This window comes from Oncorhynchus kisutch, linkage group LG30 (assembly GCF_002021735.2).
Source record: "Oncorhynchus kisutch isolate 150728-3 linkage group LG30, Okis_V2, whole genome shotgun sequence".
In the NCBI taxonomy this organism is placed as follows: domain Eukaryota; kingdom Metazoa; phylum Chordata; class Actinopteri; order Salmoniformes; family Salmonidae; genus Oncorhynchus; species Oncorhynchus kisutch.
Window position 1 is genome coordinate 30203661 of NC_034203.2, and position 27640 is coordinate 30231300.

Consider the following 27640-nt stretch of genomic DNA (forward strand, 5'->3'; position numbering starts at 1 on the left):
ATATTTTTCCTTTTACTTCATGTCTTACCTTGCTTCAAAGTCGCCTATAGACAAAATTCCACCATAGAAAGGTGGAAGCAATTATTTAGTAAATACTCAAATCAACTTTTCATTGTCTAGCAGCAAAAGCCATTTTCCTAGTCATATTAGCAACCCAGGATCCTTATAACATCTTTAGATGTCCTGTCTTTCTAACTTTCTAATGGATATTTCAATCTCTGTCCATGAAACCTCTAGTATGTGTGTTGCGCATTTTAGAAAGTTTCCCCCCCCCGCAAATAGTATATTGGAACGTTTGTGGACAGGCCTACTGCCGTGTGCAGATTGCTGCACTTAAAATGTGAAGAAATAATAGTTTATCAACATTTTTAAGCTAAACATTCTGATCTGTTCCATCAGCCTTATTAATTGATATGTCTTATATCTCCACTATACTACTTTGATACGCATTGTGGGGATTAATAAAAGTGGGTATATGGCTTATACCTGCTTATACCCTCTGCTACACCACTGGACTTACCCAAGAAGACTCTAAGCTGTAATTGATGCCAAAAGGTGTTTCTAACACATATTGACTCGAAACTTTTGCAATGACTATATTTGAGTTATTACATTTCTGTAATGTTATTTTGTGTAGATTGTTGAGAACAAAATGACAACTAAATCAATTTGAATCCCACTATAAAATGTGAAGAAATCCAAGGGGTCTGAATACTTTTGCAAGGGACTACTATGCTATAAACTATTATTCTTTGTTGAGGGAAATTTGGTGGGTTTATGGCTGTGCAGATTAAGATGTGATCCAAGTTGCGTAATGGGATAGGGTTGAATATCTTGTACCATGTTAATTGCTGCTGTCATATTCTCTGCATAGGCCTAGCCTACCATAGACTATTCTCTCTCATCCCATCCCAAGTCAAATGGCACAATCAAATTCCTTATTCAGTCCTGGGAACCAGAACCTGGGCCTTAGCTATACACAGACTTAGCAACAAACAACTAACCAACCAACCAACCATTGGCTACATATGATTAAGGGATGGTGGAAAGATGGACAAACAACAAGGCGTTTGGCTCAATGAGGAGCGGAGAGGGAGAGATAGAGATACAGTGTTTGAGGGAGGGAGGGAGAGATATATGGAGGATTAGCGGGAGAATCTCATAGGATGGGTAATGATGGTGATAGCGAGGCAACAGCAGCTGGTTGGCGTGTGGACAGCTGTGGTGGAGCGTGGCCGCCTGCCTCGCTGCCTCGTGGCTCTCGAATCCCATCAACGGGGATAGGATCTAACAATGACCCCTGGTCTACACTCAATCTCTACTGAATGAAGGAGTGTCAGTGTCACTCTGTGTGGGCGGCTGCTTTGAGCTGTGTTGGTTATAGGCAAAAACACTGAGTGAATGTTACTGGAAAGGATGTGGGTAACTGGGCATAGCCATATGGGTTACAATGTTCATCCTTGAAAATATGAACCTGAACTAGGCCCTTTCTCTGTCAGTGTCACTGTGTGTGGGTGGTGGTTATAGAAAACAAGTGTTACTGTAACTCTGGATACTGTTGGATGTGGCTAACAATGTTCAGGTTGGAACAGAGGTACTTCTATCCAAAGAGTTTTCCATCAATTATGAACCTGAACTGTATGATGCAGAGATTCTCTGTATGATAGGCTACTGAACAGCTTCTACCCCCAAGCCATAAGACTGTTGAACAGTTCATCAAATAGACAGCCGGACTATTTGCATTGACCCCAGTTAAAAAAACGTATCTCTTGCACTGGGTCTATGCACACTCACTAGACTCTACCCCCACACACATACCACACTGACACCAGCACACACACAAACTACATACGCTCACACACACAAAACACACACATGCATATTAAAACTACACACCCACACACAGAGACATAGTTTCACCAACCCTGCTACATGTACATACTACTTCAAATACCTCCACTGTTTTGCACCCCTGCACATTTTTATTTTTTATTTTTTTATTTTACCTTTATTTTACTAGGCAAGTCAGTTAAGAACAAATTCTTATTTTCAATGACAGCCTAGGAACAGTGGGTTAAATGCCTGTTCAGGGGCAGAACGACAGATTTGTACCTTGTCAGCTCGGGGATTTGAACTTGCAACCTTTCGGTTACTAGTCCAATGCTCTAACCACTAGGCTACCCTGCCACCCCGGCAACTACATTGACTCGCTACCGCTCTTCCGTTATTAAATATTTTATTGTGTTACCATTTCCTTTTTATTATGTTTTTTAAAAACCTTTTAACTCTGCATTGTTGGGAAAGGACTTGTAAGTAAGCATTTCACAGTAAAGTCTACACCTGTTGTATTCGGCGCATGTGACAAATAAAAATGTATTTGATGCAGAGATCAGTTTGACTCATACTAGAGACTTTATGAACAAGGAGAGACCTATCATTTCATTTCTCTCGGTTACGATTACCAAAATGTAGCTTTGTTATAACTCATGTAATAGCGATGTAATTTCATCATTTGTCAGCTTTCTTTCAGATATGAATAAGGACAGTAATGCATGAATCTCTCCCTCTCTCCTCCCTCCCTTTCTCCTGTAGGGATGGCTACAGAAGTATGGCTACCTTCCCCACACAGACCCCAGAATGGCTATCCTGCGTTCAGCCCAGACCATGCAACAAGCCATTGCAGCCATGCAGCGCATCTACGGCCTCAATGTTACAGGGACACTGGATGAGAGGACCACAGAGTGAGTAGACACACATACACACGGACACACACACCAAATCAAATTTTACTGGTCACATACACATGGTTAGCAGATGTTAATGTGAGTGTAGTGAAATACTTGTGCTTATAGTTCCGACAGTGCAGTAATATCTAACAAGTAATCTAACAATTCCCCAACAACTACCTAATACACACAAATCTAAAGGGGTGAATGAGAATATGTACATATAAGTATATGGATGATAGGCAAGGTGCAGTAGATGGTATAAAACCCAGTATATACATGTGATATGAGTAATGTAAGATATGTAAACATTATTAAAGTGGCATTATTTAAAGTGGCATTGTTTAAAATGACTAATGATCCATTTATTAAAGTGCCCAGGGATTGGGTCTCAATGTAGGTAGCAGCCTCTCTGAGTTAGTGATTGCTGTTTAACAGTCTGATGGCCTTGAGATAGAAGCTGTTTTTCAGTCTCTCGGTCCCAGCTTTGATGCACCTGTACTGATCTCGCCTTCTGGATGATAGCGGTGTGAACAGGCACAGGCAATGGCTTGGGTGGTTATTGTCCTTAATTATATTTTTGGTCTTCCTGTGACAGCGGTGCTGTAGGTGTCATGGAGGGCAGGTCGTTTGCTCCCAGGGATGCGTTGTGCAGACAGCACCACCCTTTGGAGAGCCTTGCGGTTGAGGGCACTGCAGTTGCCGTACCAGGCTGTGATACTCGACAGAATGCTCTCGATTGTGCATCTGTAAATGTTTGTCAGGGTTTTGGGTTACAAGCCAAATTTCTTCAGCCTCCTGAGGTTGAGGGGCACTACTGTTGTGTCGTCTGAAAACTTGATGATTGAGTTGGAGGCGTGCATGGCCACGCAGTCGTTGGTGAACAGGGAGTACAGGAGAGGACTGAGCACACACTCTTGTGGGACCCCAGTGTTGAGGGTCAGTGAAGTGGAGATGTTGTTTCCTACCTTCACCACCTGGGGGCGGCCCATCAGAAAGTCCATGACCCAGTTGCACAGGGCGGGGTTGAGACTCAGGGGCTCCAGCTTGATGAGCTTGGAGGGTACTATGGGTTTGAATGCTGAGCTGTAGATAATGAGCAGCATTCTTACATAGGTATTCTTTTTGTCCAGATGGGATAGGGCAGTTTGCAGTTTGACGGTGAGTGCATCATCTTTGGACCTGTTGGGGCGGTATGCAAACTGAAGTGGGTCTAAGGTGGCGGTGATATGATCCTTGACTAGTCTCTCAAAGCACTTCATGATGGCAGAAGTAAGTGCTACCGGCAGGTAGTCATTTAGTTCAGTTATCTTTGCCTTCTTGGGTACAGGAACAATGGTAACCATCTTGAAGCATGTGGGGACAACAGACTGGGATAGATTTGATAGGGAGTGATTGAATATGTCCGTAAAACACACCAGCCAGCTGGTCTGTGCATGCTCTGAGGACGCGGCTAGGGATGCCATCCGGGCCACCAGCCTTGGGAGGGTTAACAAGTTTAAATGTTTTACTCACGTCAGCCATGGAGAAGGAGAGGGGGGACACGGTCTTTGTTAGTGAGTCGCGACGGTGGCACTGTATTAGCCTCAAAGCGGGAAAATAAGGTGTTTTAGATTGTCTGGAAGCCTGATGTCGACGTCCGTGACGTGGCTGTTTTTGTTTTTGTAGTCTGTGATTTCCATGGTCATGCCACATACGTCTCGATATTGAGCCATTGAATTGCGACTCCACCTTGTCCCTGTTCTGGCGTTTCGCTTGTTTGATTGACTTGTGGAGGGAATAAATAATAAATAATAAATAATGCGGTGGATCGCGCTTTCAGTTTTGCGCAAATGCCGCCATACATACACGGTTTCTGGTTAAGGAAGGTTTTAATAGTCACAGTGTGTACAACATCTCCTATGGACTTCTTAATAAACACACTTATCGAGTCAGGATATAGGTCAATGTTGTTCTCTGAGGCTGACCAGAACATATTCCAGTCTGCGTGATCAAAACAATCTTAAAGTGTGGCTTTCAAATGGTCAGACCAGCGTTGAATGGTTCTCGTCACTGGTACATCCCCTTTGAGGTTCTGCCAATAAGACGGATCGAGCAAGATGGCATCATGGTCGGATTTGCCAAAGGGAGGGCGGGGGAGGGCGGGGGAGGGAGGGCTTTGTATGCATTGCGGAAGTTAGAGTAGCAGTGATCAAGAGTATTATCCCTGCAAGTCGTGCAATCAATATGCTGATAGCATTTAGGTAGCCTTGTTCTAAAATTTGCTTTGTTAAAATCCCAAGCTAAAATAAATGCAGCCTCCGGATATATGATTTCCAGTTTATATAAGAGTCCAATGAAGTTCCTTGAGCACCATCTTGGTGTTCATTCGAGGGGGAATGTACACAGCTGTGACTGATACTGACGAGAATTCTCTTGGTAGGTAAAATGGCCAGCATTTGATTGTAAGGAATACGGTCGGGTGAGCAGAAGGACTTGAGTTCCTGTATGTTGTTATGATTACACCATGAGTCATTAAACATAAAGCATACACACCCGCCCTTCCTCTTCATAGAGAGGTGTTTATCTCTGTCGGCGCGATGCATGGAGAAGCCCGGTGGCTGAACCGATTCCGACAACATATCCCGAGAGAGCCATGTTTCCGTGAAACAGAGAATGTTACAATCTCTGATGTCTCTGTGGAAGGCAACCCTTTGCTCGAATTTCGTCTACCTTGTTGTCAAGAGACTGGACATTGGTGAGCAGTATACTCGGGAGCGGTGAGCGATGTGCCCATCTACGGAGCCTGACCAGAAGGCCGCTCCGTCTGCCCCTTCTGCGGCGCTGTTGTTTTGGGCCACCTACTGGGATCAGATCCATTGTCCTGGGTGTTGGTCCGTACAGAGGATCCACTTCGGGAAAGTCGTATTCCTGGTCGTAATGTTGGTAAGTTGACGTTGCTCTTATATCCAATAGTTCTTCCCGGCTGTATGTAATAAGACTTAAGATTTCCTGGGGTACAATGTAAGAAATAATTAATAAATAAAAAAACTACTGCATAATTTCCTAAGAACGCGAAGAGAGGCATCTCTGTCGGCGCCAATGGGTTACTGAGTTACACGGACACATTCACATATTAACACATCTACAGTACACTCACATTGAGGACCATTGAGTCATCTAAATCACAAGAAACCATTTTTCATTACTTAAAAACAGAATGGGACTGAGTATATCAGTGAAAATAGCAGTGGTGTAAATTACTTCAGTAAAAATACTATACTTTACTATTTATCTTTTTGACAACTTTTACTTCAGCTCAGTCCCCTCCTGTACTCCCTGTTCACCCACGACTGCATGGCCAGGTACGACTCCAACACCATCATTAAGTTTGCTGACGACACAACAGTAGTATGCCTGATCACTGACAACGACGAGACAGCCTATAGGGAGGAGGTCAGAGACCTGGCCGGGTGGTGCCAGAATAACAACCTATCCCTCAACGTAGACTAAGGAGATGATTGTGGACTACAGGAAAAGGAGCACCGAGCACGTCCCCATTCTCATCGACGGGACTGTAGTGGAGCAGGTTGAGAGCTTCAAATTCCTTGGTGTCCACATCAACAACAAACTAGAATGGTCCAAACACACCAAGACAGTCGTGAAGAGGGCACAACAAAGCCTATTCCACCTCAGGAAACTAAAAAGATTTGGCATGGGTCCTGATATCCTCAAAAGGTTCTACAGCTGCAACATCGAGAGCATCCTGACCGGTTGCATCACTGCCTGGTACAGCAATTGCTCGGCCTCCGACCACAAGGCACTTCAGAGGGTAGTGCGTACGGCCCAGTACATCACTGGGGCAAAGGTGTCTGCCATCCAGGACCTCCACACCAGGCGGTGTCAGAGGAAGACCCTGAAAATTGTCAAAGACCCCAGCCACCCCAGTCATAGACTGTTCTCTCTACTACCGCATGGCAAGCGGTCATGGAGTGCCAAGTCTAGGACAAAACGGCTTCTCAACAGTTTTTACCCCCAAGCCATAAGACTCCTGAATAGGTAACCAAATGGTTACCCAGACTTTTTCCATTGTGTGCCTCCTCCCCAACCCCTCTTACTGTTGTTTTATTTCTTTACTTACCCACACACACACACACACACACACACACACACACACACACACACACACACACACACCTTTTTTCCCGCACTATTGGTTAGAGCCTGTAAGTAAGCATTTTACTGTAAGGTCTTCACCTGTTGTATTCGGCACACGTGACAAATACACTTTGATTTGATTTGATCCTAAAGATAATATTGTACTTTTTACTCCACACATTTTCCCTGACACTCAAAAGTACTCATTACATTTTGATTGCAATTCACACACTTTCATCAAGAGAACATGCCTGGCCATATCTACTGCCTCTGATCTGGCGGACTCACTAAACACAAATGCTTCGTGTGTAAATTATGTCTGAATGTTGGAGTGTGCCCCTAGCTATCCGTAAATAAAATAAAAACATGAAAATTGTGCCATCCGGTTTGCTTAATATAAGGAATTTTAAATGATTTATACTTTTACATTATCAAACTTTCTTGTTAAATAAAGGTTAAATAAAAAAGTAAACTTGTTTTACTATATTTACTAATTACATTTACCTTTGTTACTTAAGTATATTTAAAACCCAAATATTTTTCTTAAGAAGTATTTTATTGGGTGACTTCCACTTTTACTTGAGTCATTTTATATTAAAGTATCTTTACTTTTACTCAAATATAACAATTGGATACTTTTTACACCACTGGAAAATAGGAAACAAAAAAAGTAATTATCACCAATGATAAAGTAGCCTGCACTGACTAACCCGAATTAGCTCCAACACCACTGTCGGAACTAGAAGCACAAGCATTTCACTCCACCCACATTAACATCTGCTAACCATGTGTATGTGACAAATAACATTTGTTTTGATTTGACCTCTAACCAGCAGCCACGTGCCAAGTGAGATTTGAACTCTTTTCATTCTTCCCCTTCTTGCTTAATTGATGAAGTGATATCACACTAAGGTGAGGCTCTACATTTGACATATTATGTGTGAGCACAGTATTCCATGTGTTGCATGTGTTTGAATGGAAATAGATCAGTCATTGAAGCTCTGGCCTGGCCAACACTCAGTCTCACCACTTTTTCTCAGAATGGAAAGAACCATTTAATTCAGCTAGATGTCACATTTGTATGGTAATACATTCACCTTTGTGGCGTACTATAATATGAAAAGTGTTTATTTTCAAAACGTGATAAATGAAAAAAATGTACATTTGCATTTTTTCATCTGAATTGAATGTTTCATACCAGAGCCATGTGTTTAGAGAGATGAGACATTGAGGTTTCTTCAGTAGGATACATTGACATAACACTACAACATTATATGGCAGCTATGTTAGCTCCCTTGAACAGAATTAGCATTATGATGCATTTACATGATACTTCAAAATTATATGGCAGCCATGTTAGAAACCATTAACATTACATTGGGAATATAAAAAAAAGGCTATGTAACTGATCATCTACAATTAGAACAATATTTAAAAAATGCTTCTATGTTTATCCACTGTCCTGGGTTTTGTCGCTGGCACAAAAGTCAGTCATTTAGCAAATCATGTCCATTATACTGTATTTGTCTGTTGAGTTACCCTCTTAAGAATTGGACCCTTAAAAAAATTGGGGCTAAAATGACATACCCAAATCTAACTGCCTCTAGCTCAGGACCTAAAGCAATGATATGCATATTCTGGATACCAATTGAAAGGAAATACTTTGAAGTTTGTGGAAATGTGAAATGAATGTAAGAGAATATAACACATTAGATCTGGTAAAAAAATATATAATACAAAGAAAAAAACATGTCCCACCCATCATCTTTGAAATGCAATGAGAAAGGCCATAATGTACTATTCCATGTTAGGGGCAATTTAGATCTTGGCCACTAGATGGCAGCATTGTACGTGCAACATTTTATACTGGTTCAATGAACCATTGCATTTCTGTTCAAAATGTTGTCTCAAGACTGCCCAAATGTGCCTAATTGGTTTATTAATACATTTTCAAGTTCATAACTGTGCACTCTCCTCAAACAATAGCATGGTATTATTTCACTGTAATAGCTACTGTAAATTGGACAGTGCAGTTAGATTAATAAGAATTTAAGCTTTCTGCCTATATCAAATATGTCTATGTCCTGGGAAATGTTCTTGTTACTTACAATCTCATGCTAATCACATTAGCCTACATTAGCTCAACCGTCCCATGGGGGACACACCGATCCCATAGGTTTAGGTTTCCCTAAATATTTTTGCGACACTTAGGAATATAATCAGAAACATATCTTATTCATTTAGGCTAACCCGTGGCTTAGTCAGCCAGATGCGTAGACCGCTGTCACTCTCAGCTGTTCCCGTGCTACCTAGCGTTACGTAAGCTTTGAGCTCTTGAGTGTCGTGGACTTTTTTGTTATGGATCCCTTTGACAGTTTGAAGCCTGTGATATCTATTCCTCTTGGCCCATAGAAACTTTCTAAACAAAAGGAGAGAGCCAAGATCCACTAATGGAGAACAATAGGCTACTGTCTGCAAACATACAGAGGCTGCAAACAGCGTGCTGTGTCACTCCGACAATAAGAATCAATCCATCTTTCACCGGCAAATGAATTGCAAGAGACTTTCAACGTCTTTATTATTCCTTAAATCCTTCCTTAAAGTGTATATAATCAAACTGAAAAAGCTTCCCTTTATTTATCCTAAACGAAAAACCTGTAAAAAAACCATAAAATTGTTGCGTAAGTTGCTTAAATGTCCAAAAAGAAAACACACATTGTATAGACTGTTCACCCTCTGGATACAATAAACTGGCTATGTGATATTTGCACAGTATAGTTGAAACAAATGTAGTATTTTAATATTTATTTATGTATTGATACTGTCTAAAACACAATCAGGATCATTTTTATATTGGAGTTCTGTTGTTTGGGGTGGGTTTATAGCGTTTACCAAGAAAACATGATTATTTGTCTCTCTAAAATAAAATTACCTTGCATATATTTCAAATAAAATCATGCGTCTTTTCACTAGCCCAGGTTATGGTAAGATGAAACATGATCTCTTTCTCAAAATATGTCTGAAAATGCATATATCGCGTTTTGGAATGAAACTCTTCATATGTTTTTGTTTGGCACTAAAAATGTAATATATATATACCAGTTCCCCAAATAGCGGCCCACAGGGGATTTTATTTGCCCCCAAAGTTTTGATGGGTACATTTTTTGATTAGTTTTATTGTTGGACAATAAAACCCCCAGAAAACCAGCTCCAAGGCATTTACATTTTGTAAATCTGTTCCAAAGTATTCCCACGCATAGAGAGATTACTTCCACTAACCGGTGCCCCCCCCCCCCCCGCACATTGACACTGTACCAGTACCCCCTTGCATTTAGTCTCCCTATTGTTATTTTACTACTGCTCTTTAATTACTTGTTACTTTTATTCATATATATATATATATATGTGTGTGTGTTTTTTAAACTGCATTGTTGGTTAGGGGCTCATAAGTAAGCATTTCACTGTAAGGTCTACTACACCTGTTGTATTTGGCACATGTGACTAATAAAATTTGGTTTATATGTGATCTTTGACAAATATTAGATCTGTTTTGGCTTCTTGCGGTCAGTTTGCAGTCTACTGTATGTTCCGGCCCCCTGACCATCGTCTCCATACAAAAAAAGAGAGAAAAAAGAAAAAAGAAATGAGCCCACGGCTGAATCTTGTTGATGATTCTGAAATATACATTTGAAAAAGGTACATACTGTACAGTATGTAGTTATTAGGGGTAGTATGAAGCAGCTCTATTTTACAGTGGGAACCACTTGTCCCATTGTCCACTGCACCACAGTATGTAAGGCAATATGTAGGGTATTCTAGTTCAGAGTAGTGCTTGTTGTGGCATCAAATATAACCAGTTAAACATCCTGTAGGTATATCTGTCACCAGATTCTTGTACTTATCTAACCAACTCTTGTTGTCCCCATCCCTTCTTTTTCCTTCTCTTCAATCTCCACTTCCTCCCTCCTTAGTTGGATGAAAAGGCCGAGGTGTGGGAATCCAGACAAACTAAAAGGCAACTCGAGGTCGCGGAAGCGGAGGTATGCACTGACGGGGCAGAAGTGGCAACGAACACATATCACTTACAGGTGAGAGACGTAGGCCGGCACATGCACGTACACACATCACCTAAAGGTGAGCGACGTTAGTCAACTATTATTATAGGGTTCCATGTTTGTCAGTGTAGCTATTAATTTGTGTTCTCACTCTCTCTTCCACTCTCTTTCGCCTTGGTCTCATATGCCCTCTGCATTTCCTTGGATACAGCACATATGGGCACACACAGAAATTGATTTACACAGAATAACATTTTGTGTGTAAATAGAAGTCAAGTCAGAGAACAGAATAAAGTTATGGAATGTTTTTCAACCTCTTCTTTGCATTCCTTTGCAGTTAACTTTTGTTTGCATTTTAAGAATATCAGCAGACAAACTACTTCATTTTAATAGCAAGGATGATCGAGGACAACTTTTCTCTTGTCCAATTCTCTAAGATTCTCTATGTAAATCATCCAATAATCTTACCAAAATATTCAAATTCCCCATCTTATCACCATTGCTAATGGGGTCTGAGAGAGCAGGATAAGCGCAGTGGGAAATTGACAGGTTACAGCCGGCATAGACGATAACTCTGTAAATGTATTCAAATCCTTCCTTCCTTCTTGCATGTGGATTGATGAGGCACCTCTTCTAATGGAATGTCAGCCTGCTTGGCTGTGCTGTCTGGCTGCACTCGCTCTGTAAAAATGAGTTGGGGAGAGAAAACGAGGGGAAGAAGATTTCTCTCGCTCTCACCGTCTGCAAACGACTGATAACGACAGCTATGTTAAAAGTGCAGTGAAAGCTGCTGGGCTTGTTGGAATAGTTTAAAAGTGAAACTTTTAGAGTGCCTCATCATCCATTTTAGAGAATATTCTCCCCAGGCAATAGTGAGAGAGGTGGTTTGAATTTGGGCAGATATGTGCCTCTGTCTGTTTTCTATATTTAAAATGCTGTTTTTGTTGGGGCCTGCTTTGTGCTAAAGCTTCATCTTAATGATGTGAAATGTAGCAAGGTGTTAAATATTTTCTTCCAAGTATTGTCAATGTCTTATATTGTCTTACCAGTGTACAATGGCTCGTCTAACTGGTGGTACCATCCAACTCTACAATACCCCCCCCCCCCCCACCCCTCAAAACCCCACAAAGGATGGATTACACAATCTGTTTTCCACTCTTTTATATTTTGTCTCTTAACATCAGGACCCAGATTCACAAAACCTAAGAAGACACTTCTTCTTTACTGCTATGTTTTCCTTAAGTTTAGACTTATCAAGTTAAGCAGAGTTGCTATTCCTCAAAAATGTTATTGGAAATGTTCTTGCGCTATTTCTTATGTTTTCCCTAAAGCGATAAGTTAAGCAAAAATTGTATTCATTACATTTTTTTGGGGGGGGGGGGGATTTGTTAGATAATTATCACTATTACTGCAGTTTTATTATGGTCATTTTCTGAAATTGCAATCCCAAAAAATCTAACATATATCATATGTTTCTTCTTAGGCAAAATGTGAAGAAGATATTAGATTATTGTAAATCTTTTTAAATCCAAGATGGCTAAATCCTTTTCTTAAATTCATGGCAGTGAGAGAATAAGCTCATGAAAGCAATTGAACATGTTTAATTCACTCACAAACTCTGAAAGTTTCAGTATTGATTATTTTAAACCCAAATTGTTTTAGAACAGTAATCTCAGTAGGAAATATGCTAACATGATTGCCATTTCTAGCTTCATAGCTAGCTAAATTGGTTGCCTAGCAACAAACATCTTAAGAAGCAGGGTCGCAACTTTTAGAAGTGGTGGGGACATCATTTTTTATCTAGATGGATAAACACTCCAAACAGCCTACCCGACCACTCGGAGGCATCCGCAAGGTCCTAAAGCACACCGTTTCCTTGTTTTGTATCACAGTCCAATAAAACTGTGGGGGAAATGCAATTTCAGAATATGGGGGGACTTGTAAGTCGATATTTGAGAAGTTCATAAGAAACTCATTCAATCTTAAGATATTGTTGAGGAATTGCACTTACAAATTATCCCATGAACTTCTTATTTTTTTTCTTAAGAAGTTTCTTAATTGTTGCATAAGAAGTGTTTTGTGAATCGGGGCCGAGGCCTTTATTGTAAAAACATGCTGTCGATGTAAATACAAATATGTTCTTAATTGACTCACCCCCTCTTCCTCCCTCAGCATAAAGAACGTCACTCCCAAAGTGGGCGCCAGAGAGACCCACGATGCCATCCGGCGTGCGTTTGATGTGTGGCAAGGGGTGACGCCGCTCCGCTTCGAGGCTGTCCCTTACAGTGCCCTGGAGAGCGGCCGGCGGGACGTGGACATCACCATCATCTTCGCCTCAGGTGAGAATTGTATGGAATGGTTCTGGGGAGAGGAAACTGTATCTGAAACAACACTGTTAGGAACACATCCCTAATATTGAGTTGCACCCCCTTTTGCCCTCCGAACAGCCTCAATTCATCGGGATGTGGACTTTACAAGGTGTCAAAAGTGTTCCACAGGGATGTTGGCCCATGTTGATTCCAATTCTTCCTACAATGCTTCCCATTCTTGATACACACAGAAAACTGTTGAGCGTTAAAATTCTAACAGCGTTGCGGTTCTTGACACACTCAAACTGGTGCGCCTGGAACCTACCACCATACCCCATTCAAATGCACTTAAATCTTTTGTCTTGCCCATTCACCCTCTGAATGGCACACATACACAATGTCTTAAGGCTTAAAAATCCTTATTTAACCTGTCTCCTTTCCTTCATCAAGACTGATTGAAGTGGATTTAGCAAGTGACATTAATATGGGAACATATAGCTTTCACCTGGATTCACCTGGTCAGTCTATGTCATGGAAAGAGCAGGTGTTCCTAATGTTTTGGGAACTCAGTGTATGTCTGTTGCCCTAATTTTGTTTTCCTAGTGTAAACTTTGAAGATAAAATAAATTGATCTCACCTCAGGTTTCCACGGTGACAGCTCACCCTTCGACGGCGAGGGGGGGTTCCTAGCCCACGCCTACTTCCCGGGCCCTGGGATTGGAGGGGACACTCACTTCGACTCAGACGAACCCTGGACCTTAGGGAACCCCAACCATGACGGTGAGAGATGGAGGTGTGGGGGTGAGAGATGGAGGTGTGGGGGTGAGAGATGGAGGTGTGGGGGTTAGAGAGAGAGAGAGAGAGAGAGAGAGAGAGAGAGAGAGAGGAACAGGAACAGAGGAACAGATGGAAAAAGGAATATGGTTGTGAGAGAATCATCTCAAAGACTAATGCCATAGAAGAAAACAAATATATACAGTCTGCATATTTGATCATGCTGTATTGCACAGCACAAGGGCCCAGATTCACAAAACATTATATTTGTTTTCAGTCAAATAACCCTTACACAGCCTGGAAGTGTGTTGGGTCATTTTCCTGTGGAAAATCAAATGATAGTCCCAGTAAGCACAAACCAGATGGGATGGCGTATCGCTGCAGAATGTTGTGGTAGCCAAGCTGGTTAAGTGTGCCTTGAAGTCTAAATAAATCATAGACAGTGTCACCAGCAAAGCACCCCCACATCATCACACCTCCTCCATGCTTCACGGTGGGAACCACACAAGCGGAGATCATCCGTTAACCTACTCTGCGTCTCACAAAGACACAGTGGTTGGATCTAAAAATCTCAAATTTGAACTCATCAGACCATAAGACAGATTTGCACCAGTCTAATGTCCATTGCTCATGTTTCTTGACCCAAGCAAGTCTCTTCTTATTATTGGTGTCCTTTAGTAGTGGTATCTTTGCAGCAATTTGACCACGAGGGAATAAGGGCACAAGGCGAGACCCAAATGCAGACACAGGAGGCAGATGGTTGAGCTCCGTTATTTATTATAGCAAAAGGGGTAGGCAAAAGGCAGGTTGGGTACAAGCGAGAGTTTCTAAACCAGGTTCAGTAGGGGTTCAGTAACCAGGTCAATGTCCAAAAGGTACAAGACGATAGGCAGGCTCGTGGTCAGGCAGGCGGGCTCAGAGTCAGGACAGGCAAGGGTCAAAACCAGGAGGGCGAGAAAAGAGAGACTGGAAAAAGCAGGAGCTGAGACACAAAAACGCTGGTTGATTTGACAAAGAAGACGAACTGGCACAGAGAGAAAGGAAACACAGGTATAAATACACCAGGGACAATAAGCAACACCTGGAGGGGGTGGAGACAAGCACAAGGACAGGTGAAACAGATCAGGGCGTGACAGAAGGCCTGATTTACGCAGTCTCCTCTGATCAGTTGATGTTGAGAGGTGTCTGTTACTTGAACTCTGTGAAGCATTTATTTGGGTTGCAATTTCTGAGGCTGGTAACTCTGATGAATTTATCCTCTGCAGCAGAGGTAACTCTGGGTCTTTCTTTCCTGTGGCAGTCATCATGAGAGCCAGCTTCATTATAGTGCTTGATGGTTTTTGCTGACGCACTTGAAGAAACGTTCATTTTCTTGAAATGTTCCAAATTGACTGACCTTCGTGTCTTAAAGTAATGATGGACTGTCATTTCTCTTTGCTTATTTGAGATGTTCTTGCCATGATACGGACTTTTCACAAATAGGGCTATCTTCTGTATACCACCCCTACCTTGTCACAACACAACTGATTGGCTCAAGCTCATTAAGAAGGCAAGGAATTCCACAAATGAACTTTTAACAAGACACACGTGTTAATTGAAATGCATTCCAGGTGACTACCTCATGAAGCTGGTTGAGAGAATGCCAAGAATGTGCAAAGCTATCATCAAGGCAAAGGGTGGATACTTTGAAGAATCTCAAATATAAAAAATATTTTGATTTGTTTAAAAAATAAAACCTGGACGACGCTGGGCCAATTGTGCGCCGCCCTATGGGACTCCCAATCACGGCCGGTTGTGATACAGCCTGGATTCGAACCAGGTTGTCTGTAGTGACACATCTAGCAATGAGATGCAGTGCGTTAGACTGCTGCACCACTCGGGAGTTAAACATGTTTTTGGTTACTAGATGATTCCATATGTGTTATTTCATAGTTTTGATAGAAAAGAGTAAAAAGAAAAACCCTTGAGTCGTTGTGTCCAAACGTTTGACTGGTACTGTACATGCACCATCGAGAGCATCCTGACCTGTTGCATCTCCGCCTGGTATGGCAACTGCAGAGGGTAGTGCGAACGGCCCAGCACATCACTGGGGCCAAGATTACTGCCATCCAGGACCTATTTAATAGGCGGTGTCACGGCCCATAAAATTACCAGAGACTCCAGTCAGCCAAGTTTTAGACTATTTTCTCTGCTACCGCACGGCAAGCGGTACCGGAACGCCAAGTCTAGGACCAAAAGGCTCCTCAACAGCTTCTACCCCCAAGCCGTTAGACTGCTGAACAATTCATAAAATTCGCCACCGGACAATTTACATTGACCCCTCCCTCCCATCCCACCCCACCCCTCTTGTACATTGCTGCTACTCGCTGTTTGTTTGTTACCTATGCATAGTCACTTCACCCCCACCTACATGTACAGATTACCTCAACTAGCCTGTACCCCTGCACACTGTCTCGGTACCGGTGACCCCTGTATATAGCCTCGTTATTGTTATTCTTATTGTGTTACTTTTTATTATTACTTTTTATTTTAACCTACTTAGTAAATATTTACTTCTTCTTGAACTGCACTGTTGGTTAAGGACTTGTAAGTAAGCATTTCATGGTAAAGTCTACACTTGTTGTATTCAGCGCATGTGGAAAATAAAGTTTGATTTGATTTTTGATTCGATTTGATGTTCAGTGAGGCGGCAAGGGATTCGTCATTGAAATTCCCTGCGGCACAGGAGTCCACTAGAGCAGTAGATACAGCATATGAGGGACAGCCAGCTAGTGATAGACACTAGAAAGGGTTTGGTGGAAAGGGAGGATGATGGAATAGTTGCGCCAAACCTAGGAGACGGATGATCATGGGACCTTCCGTCCCTCTGCTCTTGTGGACCCTGGGTTGGGACATATCGGACACTGCTGAAGCTGGTGCCCCTCCTGTCCACAATAGGGACAGAGCCCCAGCTGTCTATGACGGTGTCGCTCAGCCGCAGGGAGGTGCCTGGCCCCTATCTCCATGAGTTCAGGCTCTGACTCAGATTGGTCAACAAAGGAGGGAGAGAGGTGATGGTGGTGCTGATGCTCCCGCAGAAAGTTATCCAGACAGATGGCCATCACGATAAGTGCGTCCAAGGAGAGGGTGTCATCTCGGCACGCCAACTCCGTCTGGATCTCCTCGCTCAATCCTCTACAGAATAGGGTGCATTCCATTCGTTGGATGCTGCCACTGTCCTGAAGGTGAGGACGTACTCTGCAGCTGTCTGGCCTTCGTGCCGTAGGTGGAGTAAGTGCTCATCTCAATCTCTGCGCTCTAGTGGATGGTCGAAGACCCCCCTGAACAGAGCCAAGAACCCCTCATATGAAACCAGCTCCTCTTCTCCTCTCTCCCAGATGGCCGTAGCCCACTCCAATGCCCATCCAGTCAGCAGGGAAATAACCATGGCAACCTTGCACCTCTCAGTGGTGGGGGCTCCCATCTGATGAGCGAAATAGAGGGAGCACTGGAGTAGGAAGCCACGGGCATTTTGATGGAGTCCCATCGTATTTGTCCGGGAGGGACAAACGGACCTCACTGACCTGGATAGACTGCTGGATGGGCCGGGGTGCTGGCTCGCTGGGTCGACACATAGGAGAGAATCCTCCGCCCGAGACATTGAAGAACAGAGGACCTCTTCCATACCCGTCCCCAGTTGAGCCAGCTAGTCATGATCTCCATCTGGGAGATGTCTTAATCAATTGCTGCTTCCATGTGGTGAGGTGTTATTTTGTCATGTAGATGCAGGGAGTCAGGAAGTAGTTTGAGAGTTGAATATAAACAAACAAGTATCACTACAAAAACAAGGAATGCATCTGAACATGGAAACCGAGACAATAACGCCTGATGGGAATTGAAGAAATAATTGTAATCAATTGAAATGTTAATGTATAATGATCTGAATCTATTCTATAGTGTATAGGCTTTAACAAAATATTAATTCAAATATGAATAGGCCTATCATAGACTAGGCCTTTACTTTGAATAAAGAGGGACAATCATTCAAGTTAGGTTTGTCAAATGAATGTAGCTTTGGAAAAAGTACATGTGATACGCTGTGTGTAAGTATCACTATTACTGCAGATATATTATGGACATTTTATGAAATTGCAATCCCAAAAATCGAACATATATAATATGTTTATTCTTAAGCAAAAAGTGAAGAAGAAATTAGATTCTTGTAAATGTTCTTAATTCCAAGATATATAAACCCTTGTCTTAAACTCAGGGAAATAAGATAATAAGCTAATGAAAGCAATTTAACATGTTTAAGTCACTCACAAACTTCATCTGAAAGTTTCAGTATTGATTATTTTAAACCCCAAAACATGTTTTAGAACAATAATCGCTGTACAAAAAAATACTAGATAGCAAGCTAAATCGGTTGCCCCGACAATATGTTTGTAATGACTGCGCTGAGAGTCAGGAAGCAAGTACAGGGAGTGACAATAAACATGAAATGCAAACAATGCACCAACATGAAACAGAGTCAATAACCAAGGAGAGTGACAGATATAGGGAAGATAGTCAAGAAGGTGATGGAGATCAGGTGAGTGTCATAAGGCGCTGGCGCGCTTGACGATTGTGACAGGTGTGCAGGATAATCAGCAGCCTGATGACCTAGAGGCCAGAGAGGGAGTATACGTAAGAGAACGCCCTCCCCAATGCACGGCTCCAGCCGCAGGACGCTGACAAAGGGAACGAACCCGGGGATCAGGAGCGGACTGGTCACCCCTGCTGAAGAGCAGGAACCTGACGAGCCGGCTGGGGCGCGGGCGGCTGGGGCGCGGGAACTTGACGAGCCGGCTGGGGCTCGGGAACCTGTCGAGCCAGCTGGGGCACGGGTGGTTGGGGTGTGAGAATTTGTCGAGCTGGCTGGGGCACGGGAACCTGTCGAGCCAGCTGAGGCAGAGGAGCCTGGCGATCTGGCTGAGGCAGAGGAGCTTGGCAATCCGGCTGAGGCAGGGGAGCCTGTGGAAGCAGGGGAGCCTGGCGATCCGGTTCCGGTACCGTTTGCCCTGTGGTAGCAGAGAGAACAGTCTATGACTAGGGTGGCTGGAGTCTTTGACAATTTTTAGGGCCTTCTTCTGACCCCGTCTGTGATAGAGGTCCTGGATGGCAGGAAGCTTGGCCCCGGTGATGTACTGGGACATTCGCACTACCCTCTGTAGTGCCTTGCGGTCCGAGGCCGAGCAGTTGCCATACCAGGCAGTGATGCAACCAGTCAGAATGCTCTCGGTGGTGCAGCTGTAGATCCTTTTGAGGATCTGAGGACCCATGCCAAATCTTTTCAGTCTCCTGAGGGGGAATAGGTTTTGTCATGCCCGCTTCATGACTGTCATGGTGTGCTTGGACCATGTTAGTTTGTTGGTGATGTGGACACCAAGGAACTTGAAGCTCTCAACCTGCTCCACTGCAGCCCCGTCGATGAGAATGTGCTCGGTGCTCGGTACTCTTTTTCCTGTAGTCCACAATCATCACCTGTCTTGATCACGTTGAGGGAGAGGTTGTTGTCCTGGCACCACACGGCCAGGTCTCTGACCTCCTCCCTATAGGCTGTCTCGTTGTTGTCAGTAATCAGGCCTACCACTGTTGTGTCATCGGCAAATTTAATGATGGTGTTGGAGTCGTGCCTGGCCATGCAGTCATGAGTGAACAGGGAATACAGGAGGGGGCTGAGCATGCATCCCTGAGGGGCCCCTTGTTGAGGATCAGCGTAGCGGACGTGTTGTTACCTACTCTTACCACCTGGGTGCGGAGTGTCATGAGGCGCTGGTGTGCTTGAAGATGGTGACAGGTGTGCGGGATAATCAGCAGCCTGATGACTGAGAGGCCAGAGAGGGAGTATATGTGACAATTTTTAAGAAGATGGCTAATAGGTTCGTAAGAAGATATTTGAGAAGTTTGTAAGAATATCATGAAATCTTAAGATATTGTTGAGGAATTCTTCTTAAGAAGCTTCTTACGTTTTTGAGTAAGTTGTGTTTTGTGAATCTGGGCCCAGGTCATAGTGCAGAGCCTATCCCTGCCACAAGAATAAACACTCACATTTCTACTGTGTTATGGGGAGGGAGTGTATTGTACCATAGCTGTAGGGCAGGGCAGGGTGGAGGGTGGATCCAGCCTGCTTGAAGACGGTAATCAGATCCCTCTCTCAGCCCTGTCGGCCACCATCCATCCACCTTCAGGCAGCACTTTACCTTAATTACCCTGCTGCCGACCTGCTCTGCTCTGACTGCTGTTAGTGAAGCCTGCGGGACAGCACATCTAGAGGGTCAAAGCCAGAGGCCCGTCAGGAAGCACTAACCGCATCCAGGGCAGCCAGAATGGATATGTGCACGGCACAACACTGCCACTTAGATAGACACTCCCCTCCTAGGCCGCCAGCCTGTATATACAGTGGGGCAAAAAAGTATTTAGTCAGCCACCAATTGTGCAAGTTCTCCCACTTAAAAAGATGAGAGAGGCCTGTAATTTTCATCATAGGTACACTTCAACTATGACACACAAAATGAGAAGAACAAAAATCCATAAAATAACATTGTAGGATTTTTACGTCCCCCCGTGTGGTTCTGGGGTTTTTGCTCACCGTTCTTGTGATTATTTTGTTCTTGCATGGAGCCCCAGATCGAGGGAGATAATAATAATAATAATAATAATTGCTCCCACAGTTGATTTCTTCAAACCAAGCTGCTTACCTATTGCAGATTCAGTCTTCCCAGCCTGGTGCAGGTCTACAATTTTGTTTCTGGTGTCCTTTGACAGCTCTTTGGTCTTGGCCATAGTGGAGTTTGGAGTGTGACTGTTTGAGGTTGTGGACAGGTGTCTTTTATACTGATAACAAGTTCAAACAGGTGCCATTAATACAGGTAACGAGTGGAGGACAGAGGAGCCTCTTAAAGAAGAAGTTACAGGTCTGTGAGAGACAGAAATCTTGCTTGTTTGTAGGTGACCAAATACTTATATTCCACCATAATTTGCAAATAAATTCATTTAAAATCTTACAATGTGATTTTATGGATTTTTTTTCTCATTTTGTCTGTCAAATCAAATCAAATCAAATTTATTTATATAGCCCTTCGTACATCAGCTGATATCTCAAAGTGCTGTACAGAAACCCAGCCTAAAACCCCAAACAGCAAGCAATGCAGGTGGAGAAGCACGGTTGCTAGGAAAAACTCCCTAGAAAGGCCAATACCTAGGAAGAAACCTAGAGAGGAACCAGGCTATGTGGGGTGGCCAGTCCTCTTCTGGCTGTGCCGGGTGGAGATTATAACAGAACATGGTCAAGATGTTCAATGTTCATAAATGACCAGCATGGTCGAATAATAATAAGGCAGAACAGTTGAAACTAGAGCAGCAGCAACTGTCATAGTTGAAGTGTACCTATGATGAAAATTACAGGCCTCTCATCTTTTTAAGTGGGAGAACTTGCACAATTGGTGGCTGACTAAATACTTTTTTCCCCCACTGTATATGGTTCAACCCTTTGACTCAGCTTGTGTTTGTACATCAATCTCTGTGCTCCTGGCTCTCTGTGCTCCTGGCTCTCTGTGCTCCTGGCTCTCTGTTCTCCTGGCTCTCCGTGCTCCTGGCTCTCTGTGCCCCTAGATCTCCGTGCTCCTGGATTTCTGTGCTCCTGGCTGGATTAGATATCATATTGTTAAGGGCAGCCACCTCCCGGGGATATCTTCAGTCACATGCTATAGAGAGAAACTGTATGTTATAGAATTTTCCAAAGCTAACACAAAATCAACCTGACACTATTATTACACTGAATGCTGACAGTACCATGGAGTCATGCACATATTACTGTGGTCCTGCTGCTATGTGTGTGTGTGTGTGTGTGTGTGTGTGTGTGTGTGTGTGTGTGTGTGTGTGTGTGTGTGTGTGTGTGTGTGTGTGTGTGTGTGTGTGTGTGTGTGTGTGTGTGTGTGTGTGTGTGTGTGTGTGTGCGTGTGTGTGTGTGTGTTTGTATGTGCATGTGTGTGTGCATGCATGTGTGTGCGTGCGTGTGTGTTGTATAGCAGGACATGATGAGTGTTCCAATGCCCTGGGCATGGTGTAAGCTGTGGCTCCTGAAGACATCTCCCAGCCTCAATAACCTCTTCCTAACCTTGTGTTTGATGTATTTGACACCATTCCACCTGTTCCACTCCAGTCATTACCACGTGCCTCTCCTCCACCAAGTAAGGTGCCACCAACCTCCTGTGGTGTGTGCGTGCGTGTGTGTTTCAAATCCATAGTCTCTATCGCCCTTCCCAGGTAATGACCTGTTCCTGGTGGCAGTCCATGAGCTGGGTCATGCCCTTGGCCTAGAGCACTCCAACGACCCCACAGCCATCATGGCTCCCTTCTATCAGTACATGGACACAGAGAACTTTAAACTACCTCACGATGACCTTCAGGGCATCCAGAAAATCTATGGTACTGTGTCTATCTATGGTACTGAATTTCCTACATTTTATTTTATTATAAGCATGCCCTCAATATCTGTTCATTACACTAAACCAAGTAGTATGTTAATATTTGTCTAGTCTACATGTTTTTTTAAATGAGTTTCATTGTTTTCATTGAAGGAACAAATGTTAAATGATAATGTTAAATGATAATGTTCAATGACAAAATAATTACAATGATAATGTTGTTTTGTGATGCCCTTAGCTAGTTAGCTGGCTAGGCTAATGTGTCCCATTCATCTCCAGGTCCGCCAGACAGGTCCTCCCAGCCCACCAGAGTGCCACCCACGGCCCCTCCCCCACGCTTCCACCCCCCCTCGGAACCCCGTAAGCACGACCGCCAGGTCCGGCCCCACCGCCCTCCTCAGGGCGCAAAACCCTCCAACCCCAACGCCAATCCCAACATCTGTGACGGAGGCTTCAACACCCTGGCCATCCTCAGACAGGAGCTGTTCGTATTCAAGGTAGGTTGACATGTACAGATACTGTATGATGTACCCTTGTCTAACCTATATAATCTCATGAACACAGTGTTAAAAAGGTATGTTTGCATGAGGAGGTAGAGATAGGCGCTGAAGGTTTTCAGTGGAATCAATCACTCCTGGTGTTGGACAGCAAAACAGGTTTCAGAGTTTAGGTAATACTACAGTAGAGAGAAGGGGATGAAAATTATGAAACAGATCATGTGTTTTTGTCTACATGTGTGTAGGACCAGTGGTTCTGGAGAGTGAGGGACAACTCGGTGGTCCCTGGCTACCCTATGGAGATCAACTTCTTCTGGAGAGGCCTGCCCGCCAAGATCGACGCCGTCTACGAAAACAGCGAGGGGAAGTTTGTCTTCTTCAAAGGTGAGAGAAGAGAATGAGAGAGAGGGGGGGAGAGAAAGAGAGATGGAGGAGATGAAATGGAGCTTATTTTACTCTTGTATCAACAGAAAGTAGCATTAGGTTTGAAGGTTAGTTAGAGGAGAGAAATTTAGAAAGAAAGAGCAAAGTATTTTGTTTGTGGTCATCACAGTGTCATAACTGTAAAGGAAATCAAAATGTTTTTTTTGTTTACTCAGCTTTTTGGTCCAAGTGTTACCAGAATGTAACATTTTTAGTTCCAACATGAGATAACGTGACAAAATTTAAGTCAACTTAGTTTTTGTCATCCAACTAGAAATTATTATTTTGGCAGAAATGCCAGAATGTGGAACTAGTTACACACACAGTGCTTTTAACTTAACACACATTGACAAACATTGTGCATGTTAATTTATACAGTAATTCATATTCAACATGTCATTGTTGAACATGTCATGTCAAGTACTGTATAAATGAACATCCAAAATGTAATCATGTATGTCAACGTGTGTCAAATATGTCAATTGAAAACATTCTATGTTAAAAGCGTTGTGTAACTAGTTCCACATATTGTTTTTGTAAAAATGTACATTTTTCTAGTTGAATGAACATATAAGACAATTTAAAGTGGACCGAATTTTTGTGTATGTTTTCTCATGTTGGGCAACCTAACATTCAGGTTAAACTTAGACCGAAAAGTTGGGTAAACAAAAAAAAGAACCAGTTAGTTGAAACAACTAGATTTGTGTGCGTTTTTATTTATTTATTTATAGTGTATTAATAAGTATACAAGAGAATGCCACTTCAATTAGTAGAAATATTGCTTGTATGTTCTAAATAGCATCCATTTAGTTCTTTATGATACTGTACTCTATAATAACGGGTGAGAGTTCAGCCCCTCCTCCATCCCTGCATCCCTCCATCAGGCAGATTAACATGACATCTGTCCTCCAACAGGATCACAAAGAGTCTCATGCTTTATTTATTCCCTGATGGAGGAGCTACTTGCTGGACTGGACTTACTCACAATGCTATAGTTGCCCCTTTCCGTATCCACTATAATAAAACTACTGTAGAGTAGCTCTTTAATACACGCATAAGACTATTATTAGCTCTTTAAAATACTTTAAAATACTCCAACACTACCTTAGCTGTAATATACTCCAACACTATCTTAGCTGTAATATACTCCAACACTATCTTAGCTGTAATATACTCCAACACTATCTTAGCTGTAAAATACTCCAACACTATCTTAGCTGTAATATACTCCAACACTATCTTAGCTGTAAAATACTCCAACACTATCTTAGCTGTAAAATACTCCAACACTATCTTAGCTGTAATATACTCCAACACTATCTTAGCTGTAATATACTCCAACACTATCTTAGCTGTAAAATACTCCAACACTATCTTAGCTGTAATATACTCCAACACTATCTTAGCTGTAAAATACTCCAACACTATCTTAGCTGTAAAATACTCCAACACTATCTTAGCTGAAATATACTCCAACACTATCTTAGCTGTAATATACTCCAACACTATCTTAGCTGAAATATACTCCAACACTATCTTAGCTGAAATATACTCCAACACTATCTTAGCTGTAATATACTCCAACACTATCTTAGCTGTAATATACTCCAACACTATCTTAGCTGTAAAATACTCCAACACTATCTTAGCTGTAATATACTCCAACACTATCTTAGCTGTAATATACTCCAACACTATCTTAGCTGTAAAATACTCCAACACTATCTTAGCTGTAAAATACTCCAACACTATCTTAGCTGTAAAATACTCCAACACTATCTTAGCTGTAATATACTCCAACACTATCTTAGCTGTAATATACTCCAACACTATCTTAGCTGTAATATACTCCAACACTATCTTAGCTGTAAAATACTCCAACACTATCTTAGCTGTAATATACTCCAACACTATCTTAGCTGTAATATACTCCAACACTATCTTAGCTGTAAAATACTCCAACACTATCTTAGCTGAAATATACTCCAACACTATCTTAGCTGTAATATACTCCAACACTATCTTAGCTGTAAAATACTCCAACACTATCTTAGCTGAAATATACTCCAACACTATCTTAGCTGTAATATACTCCAACACTATCTTAGCTGTAAAATACTCCAACACTATCTTAGCTGTAAAATACTCCAACACTATCTTAGCTGAAATATACTCCAACACTACCTTAGCTGTAAAATACTCCAACACTATCTTAGCTGTTAAATACTCCAACACTATCTTAGCTGTTAAATACTCCAACACTATCTTAGCTGTTAAATACTCCAACACTATCTTAGCTGTTAAATACTCCAACACTATCTTAGCTGTTAAATACTCCAACACTATCTTAGCTGTAAAATACTCCAACACTATCTTAGCTGTAATATACTCTAACACTATCTTAGCTGTAAGTGGTGCCGTGGTCTAAGACGCTGCATCTCAGTGTAAGAGGCGTCACTGCAGTACCTGGTTTGAATCCAGGCTGCATCACATCTGGCTGTGATTGGGAGTCCCATAGGGTGGTGCACAATTGGCCCAATGTCTTCCAGGTTTGGCCGGGGTAGGCCGTCATTCTAAATAATAATTAATTCTTAACTGGCTTGCCTAGTTAAATAAAGGTTCAATTAAAATACTCACAACACTATCTTCGCTCTAATATACTCACAACACTATCTTAGCTCTAATATACTCACAACGCTATAGTAGCTTTAATATACTCACAACACTATCTTAGCTCTAATATACTCACAACACTATCTTAGCTCTAATATACTCACAACGCTATAGTAGCTTTAATATACTCACAACACTATCTTAGCTCTAATATACTCACAACACTATCCTAGCTCTAATATACTCACAACACTATAGTAGCTTTAATATACTCACAACACTATCTTAGCTCTAATATACTCACAACACTATAGTAGCTCTAATATACTCACAACACTATCCTAGCTTTAATATACTCACAACACTATCTTAGCTCTAATATACTCACAATGGTATCTTAGCTCTAATATACTCACAATGGTATCTTAGCTCTAATATACTCACAACACTATAGTAGCTTTAATATACTCCAAATACTATCTTAGCTCTAATATACTCACAACACTATAGTAGCTTTAATATACTCACAATGCTATCCTAGCTTTAATATACTCACAATGCTATCTTAGCTCTAATATACTCACAACACTATAGTAGCTTTAATATACTCACAATGCTATCTTAGCTCTAATATACTCACAATGCTATCTTAGCTCTAATATACTCACAATGCTATCTTAGCTCTAATATACTCACAACACTATAGTAGCTTTAATATACTCACAATGCTATCTTAGCTCTAATATACTCACAGTGCTATTTTAGCTCTAATATACTCACAACAATATAGTAGCTTTAATATACTTACAACACTATAGTAGCTCTTTACATCTGTCTGAACGATGCTAATAAGGCCTTATTATTAGACTGAATTAAGCAGCTATACGGCAATAATGCTCATCATGTTACTGCAAAAAGCAAGGGCTATTTCCTAGCAAAAGTGTAAAACATAATGTTTGGACCCAGGCTCTGTTTGTGATTACTGGACAATTATGACCACTGATCCATTTGTGACTGTGTTTGTTTTAGGAAACCGGTTCTGGGTGTTCAAGGACACTACTTTGCAGCCCACCTACCCTCAGGACATCTCTCTGTTTGGGAGTGGGATGCCCACCCAGAGTATAGAGACTGCTGTATGGTGGGAGGACGTAGCCAAGACATATTTCTTCAAGGGAGACAGGTCTGTTTGACCTTTTCATTTATCCATTACAATACATTGATTTTATCCATAGTGAAGGTAAAGTGTAGCTGATTCTAGAATTTTCCATCTATCTGTTGCATTAAATTGGTTAGATTGTGAATTATAGGTTATACATGATACTGTATTAGTTTTGCACCGTGTTATGCGGTGGAGCGCACGGTGTCTCCAGTACGAGTTCACAGCCCGGTGCTCTACCTTCCAGCTCCCCGAATCGGCCGGGCTAGAGTGGGCATCCAGCCAGGTCCGAAGGTGGTGGCTCAGCGCACCTGGCCGCCAGTACGTCTCTATGGCCAATGATATCCTGCGCCGGCTCTGCGCACTGTGTCTCCGGTGCATCTGCACAGCCCAGTGCATCCTGTGCCTGCGGCCCGCACGTGCCGGGCCAAAGTAACCATCCGGCCAGGACGGGTTGTACAGGCTCTACGCTCGAGACCTCCAGTGCGCCTTCACGGCCCAGT

At 42.4% G+C, this 27640-nt stretch overlaps 1 protein-coding gene across 4 annotated transcripts in view; it reads left to right on the forward strand.

Moving 5' to 3' along the window:
* LOC109875080 (matrix metalloproteinase-16-like) overlaps window positions 1-27640 on the forward strand; it is a 38933-nt gene that overhangs the window by 6669 nt on the left and 4624 nt on the right. Inside the window, exons 2-10 of one of the 4 annotated variants that reach the window (XM_031810871.1) lie at window positions 2593-2741; window positions 7761-7775; window positions 10835-10951; window positions 13091-13257; window positions 13870-14007; window positions 22288-22449; window positions 22728-22945; window positions 23191-23329; window positions 27011-27161. In XM_031810871.1, the coding sequence (XP_031666731.1) occupies window positions 2593-2741; window positions 7761-7775; window positions 10835-10951; window positions 13091-13257; window positions 13870-14007; window positions 22288-22449; window positions 22728-22945; window positions 23191-23329; window positions 27011-27161 (1256 nt within the window). Of the gene's footprint in view, window positions 1-2592; window positions 2742-7760; window positions 7776-10834; window positions 10952-13090; window positions 13258-13869; window positions 14008-22287; window positions 22468-22727; window positions 22946-23190; window positions 23330-27010; window positions 27162-27640 lie in introns of all 4 variants that reach the window. The other 3 variants (XM_031810868.1, XM_031810870.1, XM_020467241.2) reach the window with 3 other exon arrangements.